Source organism: Gossypium raimondii, chromosome 4 (assembly GCF_025698545.1).
Source record: "Gossypium raimondii isolate GPD5lz chromosome 4, ASM2569854v1, whole genome shotgun sequence".
NCBI classification, from domain to species: domain Eukaryota; kingdom Viridiplantae; phylum Streptophyta; class Magnoliopsida; order Malvales; family Malvaceae; genus Gossypium; species Gossypium raimondii.
In genome coordinates this window covers 37,580,063-37,592,958 of record NC_068568.1, presented here as the reverse complement: position 1 = coordinate 37,592,958, position 12,896 = coordinate 37,580,063, and the positions used below count along the sequence as shown (strand labels likewise).

Sequence of the window (12,896 nt, the reverse complement as noted above, 5' to 3'; positions counted from 1 at the left end):
GACATTACTAGGCTGTTACATATACCTCCATTATTAAAAGTAAACGATTTTGAAAACCAAAAAGATGTTTTTAATTATATATAGAAAACATGTTTGATATACTGTAGGTGGAGTTTTTAGACTCTACAAGGAGGGTCAAAAGATTGATAAATGTCCTATAATATATAGTAAAATATTAAAAAAGTAAATATTTAAAAAAACACATAATATTTTTTAAGGTTAATTGTGAAAAAAACAATAATCTCACTACTAAACATTTCAGTTTTCAAGGAAGAAATTCCTACTTGATATAACTATTATCAATATAAAAACAATTCAAATAAAATAAGCTAGAAACTAAACCAATAAATTGAAACTTAGTTAATTTGGTAATAATTTGGGAACGACTTCCTTGACGATGTATTTGGCAAGTTGTCGGTAAACTTGTTGGGTTGGATGAACACTATCCCAAAACACATACTGTGAAGGATTTCCACATGCCGATGTCACCGAGTTACAGAATAATGAAAGCCCCAGGACACCGGTGCCACAGCAACCCACTGTTGTTTCTACAATTCCTGCGCCGATTTCCCATATTAACTATTTATTACTTCAACAAAACAGCCTTTCAAAGAAAAAAGAAATATACCATATTGTTGAGGATGAATGATCATGTCCATCAATGGCTGATAAATGTCTGCATACACAAGTTTGGACCTTGGCACCTCCGCTTGTATTTCAGGCAACAATTTCACCAGCTTCTCATTATAAGATCGCGCATCTGAGTTCTGATCCTCCAAGCATTGTCGATTCATTGGATTCTCAAGTCTGACGGTCATTTGAACCGGCAGGCATCCAACTGGAGGTAAACCAGCCACGACAATGTTTCGACATCCCAAATCATATATTTGCTGTACAAAAATTCAACCATAATTATTTATTTCTTTTACCAATGTAGTGCAACAAAGTTGTGTTTACCTTAACAAAGTCTTCTAGTCTTTGCAGCAGAAAACTTTGGTAACCGCTAATGTCGAACTCCAACCGTCTTGTTGGTATATCGAAGAAATTGAAAATAAGGTCATTAGTTCCTGCACTGACTACCACCAGAGCCTGAGCAATGATGTTGTTGGCCTCTTCATCTCCTACAATTCCCTTAAGCTTCTCTATGTAGCTTCTAAACATCTCAACTTGCCTTGAAACCGTGATGACATTGGACAACAATGTAGTTAAATCATCATATCCGGAACCAGCAGAGGCAAAGCTAACACCGGCGCGGAGGTCATCGTCTGATAGATTTGGGTCCAAGAAAGGCGGTACGGCATCTTTGATCCCTAAAGAAGATGCCACAAAGTCCGTAACAAGTTTGCCATCCGAAAACCTGCCTGTAGGAACGTGGCCTGGAAAGTTTATCCCATATGGGGCTACGTTGCCTTTAAAGATTGTGTCGATATAGTTGTTGTTACCGGGATCCACTGTTGAGTCACCAAAGATGATAATGGCAGGGAACTTTGGGTTGGTGCCGGCGCTGGCGCCGCTGGTGTTGATGATGGTCATCGAGACTAGTAGTAGTGCGACCATGAAGAGGTTGGACTTTGAGGTTGACATATTGATAGTTGATCAATTTGTTAAGGGGAAAAGGGAGGTGCTTAATTAATTTACATTGGAAGAATGGATGGTTATTTATAAGTAAACTATCAAGAATTCTAATTGGATTTATTGATGGAGTTTTACTTGAGAGCAACTCCTGGCAGAATTTGAAGTCTTCTGAGTTATTTATTTATTAATATTTTCTTTTTACAAAATATAATTCTTTATGAGTTAGAATTATATCTCACCAAGAAGGATTAAATTTTATATAAATCAATTAACAGAACAAGAGATGAAAATTGTTTTGTTTTTCTTTATAAAATCATTTTGCGCTTTTTTTTACGTATAATAATTGAAATACAATCTAAAATATAATAAATGATCATATAATATTTTTCGCATTCTATGGCATGTGACCAAAGAGGGTAAATCAACAGTGCATCAAAAACTCAAAATAACATGCATGGGTTTTATGGTTAGGTTAGAGATGGCAACTGGCAGGGCAGGAAACTCAATCCATATCTTGATAAATCCACCTCAACTCGATTAGAGTCTTAAAGGAAAATAAATTTTTAGTTTAAACTTGAATTTGAAATTTAATAGGAGAATTGATTCTGAGCCAACCCAATTTTAATTTAATTATTTTATTTTTATTATTTTGAAGTAAATAAAATTACATATTTTTAGTTGTTTTATTTTTTATTTTGAAGCAAATCAATTTTTTTATATTTTAGACTTAAATTTTAATATATATTTATTTATTAAAAAAACTTAATATATATTAATGATATTTTTATAAATATTTCAAGATAAATTCGACTTATTCCAAACTCTATTTTTTTTTAAAAAATTCAACCTGGAGGAATTGAGCGTCGAAACCCATTAAATTCGGATTTTTTATCATCCATTCTTAGGGTTTGGGCATGGCAGCCCTCGCTGAGGCGATAGGCATGCATTGCAATTGCTTAGTTCCCAGAAAGGGAGGGGTTATGCTCATTGGAATGATCATATTACATGAACCGGACCTTTGGGTGCACCGATAGTACACGGCACTAAGCTCAACTTGTTTTCGCCTTTTTTCTATCTTCCTTCTGCAGAACCGCAGGGAGTGTAGCTGGGCCTGCTAGGGCCTTCAACTTCCTGGTTAATAATAATATTGCAACTTTATTCACTCTAACTTAATTTTTTTAATATTTTATTAAATGAAAAATTACAATTTCTGAAAAGTTAAAAAGAAAATATTTAGTTTTGACCCCCAAAATTTTTTATTTTTATCACGGTCTCATCACACAATTCTTGACTTTGTTCCTACTAACTCATGCCATTTATATACTACAGTATTGGAAAGATTTCAATGCAATGCTATGGATATATATATGGTCATATAAGGATGGTTTAAATAACCTTTAATTCTCTACACTCTTCTTTACATTTTTGAAATTTAGTTTTCTATTTTTACTTTAAGAAATTTAATTACTCTATTTTTGTATTTAAAATGTAAATTTAATTATTTAAATTATTTTGTTAAATTTAAGTTCATTACAATATTATTTTTTGTTATATGATTATTGTCGAAACTATTTTTATTTAAACGGGGTCGACTTTTATTTAAAAACGAAAATGGAGTCGCCACCAATCTATTTTTATGAGGTGTGATTGGGTCACCTGGAAAAGTAGTTGTTTTTAATAAACGATTTGATTTTATTAAAAATAACGATTTTGGTCCACGAAATTCAAAAAAATGGGTTCTAGAGTCGGTTACGTACGAGGAAGGATTAGCACCCTCATAACGCCCAAAATTGTTACCTAGTTGATTAATTAATGTCTTAATGTCGAATATTGAAAATTTGAAGAGATCAAAACAAGTCCCCTTTTAAAATCCTTATTGAAATTTATTATTTTGAAAGCTAAATAAAATTTGGCCATCTTATTTTAATGAAGAAATCGAAACCCCGTAAGTTAGGGTACGATTCTTTGAAGTTCCGATGACAACAAACAAAGTTGTTGTTTATTAAAAATTTCATGTTGAGATAACAAAATGTCGTATCCAGTGAGTTAGGATATAACATTTTGAATTCTCGAGAATAAGCTTTTATTTGAAATTTGTATGATTTTATTGAAAAAAGGATACTCGGCTATTTTGAATTTAACGAGAAAATTGAAGCCCAGTAAGTTAGGGCATAATCTTCTCGAAAATCTTAAATATCGAGTCTTGTTTTATAAACTTTTGAATAAAATGTAATGTGATTAAATGATAACATACGACGCAAAAAGATAATTTGTAAATGAATCATACACTAATGAATAACAAATAATTAATAAACAAATATAAACATGCATGGCAACAATAATTTCAATCATACATTATATAAATACCAATATCAATATTTTAAAATTAAATGAATTAATAATCAATTTTAAAAGATATACTAAAGAAATCAATGGCAAAAGGAGAAATTATAATCAATAAATTATACGTTCAAAATTTTAAAATAAACAATATATATGAGTTAAAACAAATAATATATATGAATGTACAATTTAATACAAATAATATCTACAATTTGAAATGAATTGGATAATTTACAATAAATAATATATAATAAATTTGAAATAATAATACATATAAAATTTAAAAATTTTGATGATAATTCTAAAATAATCATACGTGATAAATCCAAAATAATAGTATATAATAAATTTGAAAATATTAATGATAAATTTGAAACCGAGGGCCAAAATATGGAAAAAAAATAGATAGTATAAAAAACAATTGCAATTGATAATATATGGAAAAAATTTTAAAGCAAATAATCAAACAATTTAAAATGGATGATTTATAATACGAGTTTTTAAAAATAAACAATATGTGTGACATAATATTAAAAACAAATAAAGTATATAATTAATGGAAAAAAATAAAAGAATGATAAGAATGGTTAAATGAATGAACAATATGTAAATAAGAAAGTTGATGGATAGATAAGCGAATAAAAGTAACAGAATAATTAATGATTAAACAATTAAATGGATAAATAAAAAAGGTTAAAAAAAACGCTTAAGTCAGCCTTACTCCCACAATATAAAGATTCAACGGAATTCCTCCACCAAAATCCAATTCAAATGAAAGCAACTTAAAAAGAAACAAAGATGAACGAAAAACAAAATAAGAACAAGCCATAAAAAATAAGAATGCAAGAGAATGAGAAATTTGAGTGAATGCTCTTAAGAATTATTATTGCTCCAAACTCCAGTGTTTTACAATGAAGGGGGAGGCCTCTATTTATAGTTGAGCCTCCCCAAATCCAACGGTATAGATCAATTACATCAACGACTAAGATTTAAAGGGTATCTACAAATTAAATCTCTAAGATTACAAACTCTTATCTTCTAAGATTGCATATCTTATCTAAGATTGTATATTATATCTAAGATTGCATATCCTTTTTCAAGTAATGGGTCATTCCGATCGGGTCAAATGATACAATTTTGGACTAGACTTGGACTTTGTTTTATTATTTTAGGTTTATTATTTTTTTGTGAGTCCGGGCTAAATTGGCCTATTACAATTATCAAGTGTGTATTTTTTATTTTAAAATGTCACACCAATAAATTTAATAGAATTCACATTTGAGCTCACTAAAGGATTTTGGCGTTAAGATTTTGGGGCCTAACTAGAATTTTCAAATAATTTGAAAGTTTAATTAAAATGCTTAAAAATTTTGTTAGATCTAATTAAAACTTTCAAAATTTTTAAAGACTTAATGAGAATTGACAGAAATTAATGAGAAATTTATAAATTTTGGGGGTCTAACTAAAATTATTAAAGAATTTTCAAAAATTTTGGAGGCGTCCTTACGAGAATTTTCAAAAATTTCAAGTAAAAAACCAAATTAATTTCTAACAGCTTGTTTGTTTGAATTCATTGCAAATCAAAAGGAGGAGAGAATTATCTTTGAGGGGAGAAAAAAGGCATCATGAAAACATTTGAAGGCAGAGACGAAAACAATGTGTTTGGACGTCATAGTTTAGAGAAGAATTATGAGCACAGGGAATCACCAATCTAAGGTTACCGGGGGAGTAAGACATGGAATGTTGGGTTGCCTGTGCATGTATGTATGTTATAGGGAACATAATTGTGACCTGCAGAAAAGCTTAAGAAATTGCAGGAGATAGATACTAATGGCCTTTTTGTTGTAGGAAAAGCAGTATTATTAACGGACTGCTTTGCACATGCGGATACTCTTGGTTATGGAATGGCGAGTAGGAACCCTCTCCATTTTCTTAAATAACATATATATATTATGAAGTTAAATACCGGCGTAGTCCTAATAAAGCAAAGACTATGGGCAAAGAGAGACCCAATGTATTGCTATGGAGTTTGGTAAAAGATAGGTAGAGGGACATTCGGGTTTGCAGTACTATTTATTTCCATCAACTCTCACTCTCAGTCTCTCTCTTTTTTTTTTTAACAAAAATAGGGGTAAATATGTAATATGCATTTGCGTATGCAAGGGATGAAATAACTCCAAATTTAACATTATGATATTATATTGTTAATATCTAGGAGTCCGGATGGGGGATAACAAAGATGAGAAGAAATGAATTACGTGGCCTGATCTCTGATATCAATCTCATATAACTGCACACCCTCTCAGAAATCTAACCGTTGATCACAATCGACAAAACTCTGGTCTTTATCAAAACCATGGGCACTGCAGATGATATGGGTCGGCTTGACCTGGGTTCAATCCACTCCATTTAATATAATTAATTTAAGTTGATGGTTTTTATTTTATTAATTGAATTGGCATGGTTTGTGTCTCACTATTAAATTATAAAATTAAAATATTTAGAGATTTCATACCTTTAAAATTTAATCCTCGCATTTTAGTTTTTAGAATATGATCATTTACTTTTCGGATTTAAAAATTCAAGTGTAGTAGTTATTATCATCGTTAAAATTGTTCTATTAAACTCTTAAAAATACTTATTTGAAACCATCACGATAAAATAAATTTTTTCTATTGGAATAGTATTCTTGAGGAAAATTGGCGTTGGCATTTTGATTGAAATAATTAACAATATTAGCTATCCGGACTAATTAATGACATTATAAAAATAAATGAACTAAATTATGTCAAAAAGTAAAGTATATAGATTAAATCTCAAGTTTCAACATAGTTTAAAGGCCAAAATTAAAATTTGACCATTGTCTTATAATGTAAAAAAAAAGCCGACGCGAACCTAAAAGAAATTAGAAGCCACGTGTCAATCTCTAAAACTATTAGGGTATTCAAATTATATATAACCACGTAATATTTTCACCAAAGAGTTAACGATATTAACTATTTAGAGTAATTAAAATATTATAAAAGTATAAATACCAAATGATGTTAAAATTAAAGCATATAAATTAGATTTCAAAATTAAGCATGTTAGAGGGATTAAATCTTATATTTAACCATTTTTATAAAATACAAAAAGAAAAAGGAGAGCATTAGATTGCCAAGTGACGGCATAAGAAAGGTACTTTCCTTTTATATATAATTATGTAGAAGTTTTGATGCTAATCATTTATGTAGAGTTGGATAAATTTATTTGAATTAAAATAAATATTTTGATAAAATAATTCCTATAAATTTTTATTTGAATTGAGAGCATTTAAATCACAATCGCCAATGATGTGAGACTGCCCGATTTTGAGTGAAAAGAAATCATTTAATTAAAAACAATAGCATAAAATTTGAGAGCCTACTAAAAGTTTCATTATAATCATAACTTTAAACTTTTTAACTATGCATTAATTATATTTTAGTCATTAATTAAAATTATATTAATCTTTTATAAAATTAATTATTCAATTAGATTTTTAACACAAACTCTTTTGATGTTTCCGAAAGAAAATTCTTAATTTGCCGATATGAAGGAAGAAAATAATAATAAGATAAAATTTAACAAATTAAACCATCCAAATTTAAGATTATTTACCTACTTTATATCTTAATCACTAAGTTGGTAAAAGAAATTAGATTACATTTTATCTTTTCACTCAAAACATGAGTAAATTAATTTTTATATATTAGATCAAAGAGTAAATTGCCATTTTATTAAAAACTTATCTATTTCTACTATTAAAACCGACATTATTAATGGAATAACCAAACGATTACATATAGCGATGCCACATGTACACCTCATTTTGACAAATAATAATCAATTTTAACAATAAAATTAAATAAATTAAAAATTACTTTTAATCTAATATTTAAAAACTAATTAACTCAGAGAAAATATAATTCACTTCTTAATATAAAAATACTTTTACCAACAAAATTTCCAAAGCAATCAAAGCCTAAACGATTGAATATTTTATATGATTTGATTACATATCAGATCGCGTCTTTACCTAATATCTTTAGGCTTAAAATCAATGCCTACTCTCCTTACAGAAACGTTGCTGTCATTTACCCTTTAATTGCCACATATTTCAATCTTGCCATTCTACATTTATTCAATATTTAATGCAAAAAATTTCCACAGCTTTACTTTTGTATACAAATGTAGTGTCATAAGTGTAATAATACGAAAATCCGGGTTCATTTAGTAAGCTTATCCCCTATATATATTCAGTGTGTACTCACGATTGATCTTATCCTTATCTCTTTTCCATTGTCCGACAAAAGCTTCAGAATTGCAAATGGAGATTCTTTCTCAACGACCATCTTCTTTCTCAACTTTGAATCCCAACGCTCCATTGTTTGTTCCGTTAGCGTATCGGACGGTGGAGGATTTCTCTGATGAGTGGTGGGCTCTCGTCCAATCCTCCCCGTGTTTCCGCGACTACTGGCTTCAAGAACGTTTCCACGATCCCCAAAACGACGACGCCGATCTTCTTTTTCCCGACGATCTTGATGCCGTCTTTGACGATTACGACGAATTTTTCTTTGACCCTACCTGTAAGTTACTTATTTAACTCGCCCGAGTCAACAAAGTATATTTAACTCGGATCTCACCCCTTTTTTTTTTTCTGTTTTGTTTCTGGGGTTTTAGGTGAAGGGAAGGAAGAAGATACTCAAAAGGAATTGGTACCCGTTGGAGCATTCAAATGGCGGAAGGGGCGAGCTGTGAGCGAGTCAACTAGGTTTCTTGAGAAAGCGCCCAAGATCGTGAATGTGAAAGTGAGTCCGAGGAATATTCACCAACCAAGGTAGATCGATTCCTGCTGATTTGAAATGGGAGGTCTCCTTAGAGCCGAAAACCGTCAGCTTTGGGTTTTATCTGCTGCTACCTGTAACTTGTTTTTTTTTTTTCTTTTTCTTTTTTTGAATTTGTAAAATTATTGTGTACAGAGTTTTAGGTCTGTAATCTGTAACTTTGTTTCAGTAATAATAGAATTACCTCCCATATCGCACAGACCATGACCGTTGAAGTATACAACAAAAAAATTCAGATTTAGAGGAAAGCAAGTGTTTCTTACTGTTAATTAAAAAAAGAAGAGGAAATGATGATGCAGGGAAGAAAGGGTGGGATTTTGTTGCTTTGGAAAAGAGGCGTGATGCTGGGGATTGAGGCTAAAAGATATAAGAGTGTGGGGGTTTGATATTTACGTGATTGATGGGGATTTGGATCTTTAGCTTTTTCCAGGCTGCCTTTACTTGAACACTATTGACTTACTCTTATTCAACCGGCCACATATCATACATATCCACAAATAAAATTACTGGTAAATTACATCAACGACAAAAAGTCAGATTTCAGTTCATTCACTTTACTTAAAAAAAAAGAAAAAGAAATCAGTGACTAACTTTATCAAAAAAGTGATAAATCAATTATACATTTAATGTCACAGGCTTAATGGAATTTCTAACGTGACTAAGTAATTAGTTGATGTGGCGGTCTAACTTGTCACGTTAGATAAGATAAAATTGGATATTTTTTTTGGTCATTCTTTTTTTTTAAATAAATTACCTAATATTTTTACTGTTTACGTAAATGACTTAATATATTTATACTTCTTCTTCATCCCAACACTCTATTTTTAAAGATGGTGGTCTGCTTCACTCTACCATCAATCTCTTTTGTCTCCTTCTTTATCTTCTAATATCTCTCCATCTAAATTCGGCCATATTGAGTATGACTTCTATTTCAGTCAAATTTAAGAAATAATTTTCTTAGTTAAATTCTGTTTATTTGTTTTAATCAAACTCTGATTAGTCTAGATTATTTTATTATTATTTGACCTATGAATTTAACTTATAAATAGACTCTTTTACAACATTAAAAAATACACCCATTAGAGATTAGAATTCATAACACATTTAGAGAATTCTGTGTTTACGTTTTGAGTATTCTTTGTTTTCGGGTTTTTAGGGTTTAGTTTATATCATCTTTTGTACTATTCGTTCTTTTACCATTATAGTAAATTTATCTTTGCCCGTGGTTTTTTATCCTTTTTGGAGGGGTTTTTTCACGTTAAATTTGTGTGTTCAATTTCTCAATTTATTTCGCTATTTTTTTACTTGTTACGTAATCGGGTCGATCCCAACAAGTGGTATCAGAGCTGTTTAATTTTCATAGATTAGTCCATTCAAATATTGCAACAACAATGTTTGAAATTGAGAAGTTCGATGGTGAGACAAATTACAATCTGTGGCAAGTTTGGATGATGACAATTCTTGTTCAAACTGACTTGAAAAAGGTTGTTACCGGGAAAAAGCCTGAGAATCTAAATCAAACAGAGTGGATAAAGCTTGATGAAAAGGCTTTGTCTGCAATCTAGTTGTGCCTCACGAATACGGTATTGCAGGAGGTATTGATGGAGAAGACCTCATCCGCCTTGTGGAAAAGGTTAGAAACTCTTTATGCGACTAAGTCTTTGGCTAACCGTTTAGTGTTGAAACAACGTCTATTTACGTTTCGCATGAATGAATGTGAGCTTCTTAGAGATCACATCAGTCAATTCATTACTCTTTTAAATGATTTAAAGAACGTTGAGGTTCATATTGACGATGAAGATCAGACTATGCTATTATTGTGCTTTTAACCCCATTCATACAAGTCTTTTAGGGAGACATTGATTTATGGTAGAGACAAACTCTCGTTCGAAGATGTGAAGAGTCATTTGTTGAGTAGAGACAAACTCGACAATGAGTTTGGTTTGGATAGTAAGGCAGATAGGCAAGCTTCCGTTTTGGTAGCATCAAAGAAACGAGACAAAAGGTATCGCTATTGTAAAAAGTTAGGTCACTTCAAAGCAGATTGTTATAAACTGCGAAATAAAAGAGTTGCTGAGAGTAACGAGGAAGATGTAGCTGATGCTAATTTGGCCGATGAAAGCGGTGATGATTTCTTATTAGTGTCAATGAGCGATAACTCCAAGCTCACGTCCGAGTGGATCCTAGATTCCAATGTTCTTTCCACATGTGTCCCAATAGAGAATGGTTCTCCACATACAGTTCGGTTGAAGGTGGATTTGTACGCATGGGAAACGATTCATCTAGTAAGGTAATTGGTATTGGTACTGTTAAAATTATAATACACGATGGGACGATTAGAACACTCTCGGATGTCAAGTATGTACCTAATTTATGAAAGAATCTCATCTCCTTGAGTATTTTAGACTTGAAAGGATGCAGAATCAACATCGAGTCGAGCGACATTAAAGTATCTCATAGAGCTCTCGTTTTGTTAAAAGGTAAAAGAACCGATAGTCTTCATATTCTGGAAGGTTCTACAGTAACCAGTGAAATCGGACGTCCCTCGTCCATTACGGAGTCAAATTCAACTCGTTTGGAGTGGAGGCAACTTGGTCATAGGAGGGAAAAATGTATGACTGTTTCGTTGAAAAGAAGTTTTTTTTATGTAGGTTTTGAAAAGTTAGGGCACTGTGTTCGTGAAAATTAGACTCGGGTTAATTTTAATTTGGCAGTGTACAAGTCGAAGGTTAGAAGTCTTCCAGTTTCTAAGCACAGATTCGACTCAATTAATTCTCTGCATAGTTCAAGATAGGCCTGTGGCGGGCTTTGGTAAAGATGACATTGTGGAAATATGAGTCAATGTGGAGATTTGTTGAGTATGACTCATATTTCAATCAAATTTGAGAAATGATCTTTCAGTTAAACTCTGTTTATTTGTTTCAATCAAACTCTGATTAGTCTAGATTATTTTATTATTATTGGACCTATGAATTTAGCCTATAAATAGGCTCTTTTACAACCTTAGAAAATACCCCCATTAGAGATTAGAACTCATAACACATTTAGAGAATTTTGTGTTTACGTTTTGAGGGTTCTTTGTTTTCGGGTTTTCAGGGTTTAGTTTTTACCTCCATATTTTGTACTCTTCGTTCTTTTTCCATTATAGTAAAATTATATTTTCCTGTGGTTTTTTATCCTCTTTGGAGGGGTTTTTCCAAGTTAAATTTGTGTGTTCAATTTTTCAATTTATTTGCTATTTTTTTTACTTGTTGCTTAATTGAGTCGATCCCAATAGGCCATGCCAAAACCCAAACCACAACTTTCAATTTGTGCCCTTGTGGTTGCCAAACCACAGCTTTCAATCTAGTGTCACCAAAACCAGAAACAAATATTGCAACCTAACTATTTGTGGAAACGTCATAATGACCTACCTTTTTCGATTACTAACCCAACCTCCCAAATACAACGACTTTTGGTTCGAACTCAACTGCAACAACAACAACGCAATCCATGTTTTTGAAAATTAGTAAATTTGAATCCGTGAAAACGAATTTGTGATATCATGTTAACAATCAGATTCGAAGCTTGTTGTAATTCCATTTGTTGTATGAACCTTTCTCCACAAAGGGTCTTCGAATTTGTTCGATTTGTCTTGTTTTCCAGCTAACACCTGTTAAGGATCTAGGGGATATGTGTTCATCATGGAAAAGCAATAGATCTTTCGTTGAATTGGTTTGAATAATGCTTTGTGCCAAAGCTATGGCGCCACATACATAAGCGCCGAAGGAGTGAAAATTTGTTACATATGCTTCCTTGTGATTAAATTGCCTGTTTTTCATCTTATTTTGCCTTGCATTATCTATGGAATAAAGACAAAATTGTATTAGAAAAAACAACAATTTAGGCTTTGTTTGATGAATTTAAATAGCAACTAATCCAACTCACTAATAGATCCTTTCAATTTGATATGATTTTTTTCTTTTCTCCTCCTATTCCTCCTCTTCTTTTACTGTCAACCTAGTTAGGTTTTAAATTAGGGCCGTTTACACAGTAGGATGCCATGTCACTTTTCCGTTACAGTAACGGAAAATGGTTAAAAAGTTTGATTTGTTATTTTTCGAAAGTCGAGTG

The 12,896-nt window shown here is 31.5% G+C and overlaps 2 protein-coding genes across 2 annotated transcripts; one reads left to right on the top strand and one right to left on the bottom strand.

Annotated features, from left to right (window-relative positions):
* Positions 1 to 360: 360 nt before the first annotated feature.
* Positions 361 to 1,765, bottom strand: LOC105779229 (GDSL esterase/lipase At2g30310). The gene is made up of 3 exons (XM_012603002.2): positions 958 to 1,765; positions 629 to 890; positions 361 to 557 (listed from the first exon to the last, which is right to left on the bottom strand). The coding sequence occupies exons 1-3, from the start codon at positions 1,582 to 1,584 to the stop codon at positions 361 to 363; spliced, it is 1,086 nt and encodes a 361-aa protein (XP_012458456.1). The 5' UTR covers positions 1,585 to 1,765.
* Positions 1,766 to 8,212: 6,447 nt separating this feature from the next.
* LOC105780482 (protein EARLY RESPONSIVE TO DEHYDRATION 15) lies at positions 8,213 to 8,982 on the top strand. Its single transcript, XM_012604850.2, has 2 exons — positions 8,213 to 8,525; positions 8,620 to 8,982. Exons 1-2 carry the CDS (start codon positions 8,267 to 8,269, stop codon positions 8,778 to 8,780), a joined length of 420 nt encoding a protein of 139 aa, XP_012460304.1. The 5' UTR covers positions 8,213 to 8,266; the 3' UTR covers positions 8,781 to 8,982.
* The last annotated feature ends 3,914 nt before the right edge of the window (positions 8,983 to 12,896 follow it).

What these genes read in the sequence shown, in the direction of transcription:
- LOC105779229 (XM_012603002.2), bottom strand. Translation starts at nt 1,584, where the DNA reads ATGTCAACCTCAAAGTCCAACCTCTTCATGGTCGCACTACTACTAGTC. An exon ending in GACTAGAAGACTTTGTTAAG is followed by an intron (nt 891 to 957) that starts GTAAACACAACT and finishes ATTTTTGTACAG; the next exon opens with CAAATATATGATTTGGGATG. An exon ending in CATTCATCCTCAACAATATG is followed by an intron (nt 558 to 628) that starts GTATATTTCTTT and finishes AAATCGGCGCAG; the next exon opens with GAATTGTAGAAACAACAGTG.
- LOC105780482 (XM_012604850.2), top strand. Translation starts at nt 8,267, where the DNA reads ATGGAGATTCTTTCTCAACGACCATCTTCTTTCTCAACTTTGAATCCC. An exon ending in ATTTTTCTTTGACCCTACCT is followed by an intron (nt 8,526 to 8,619) that starts GTAAGTTACTTA and finishes CTGGGGTTTTAG; the next exon opens with GTGAAGGGAAGGAAGAAGAT.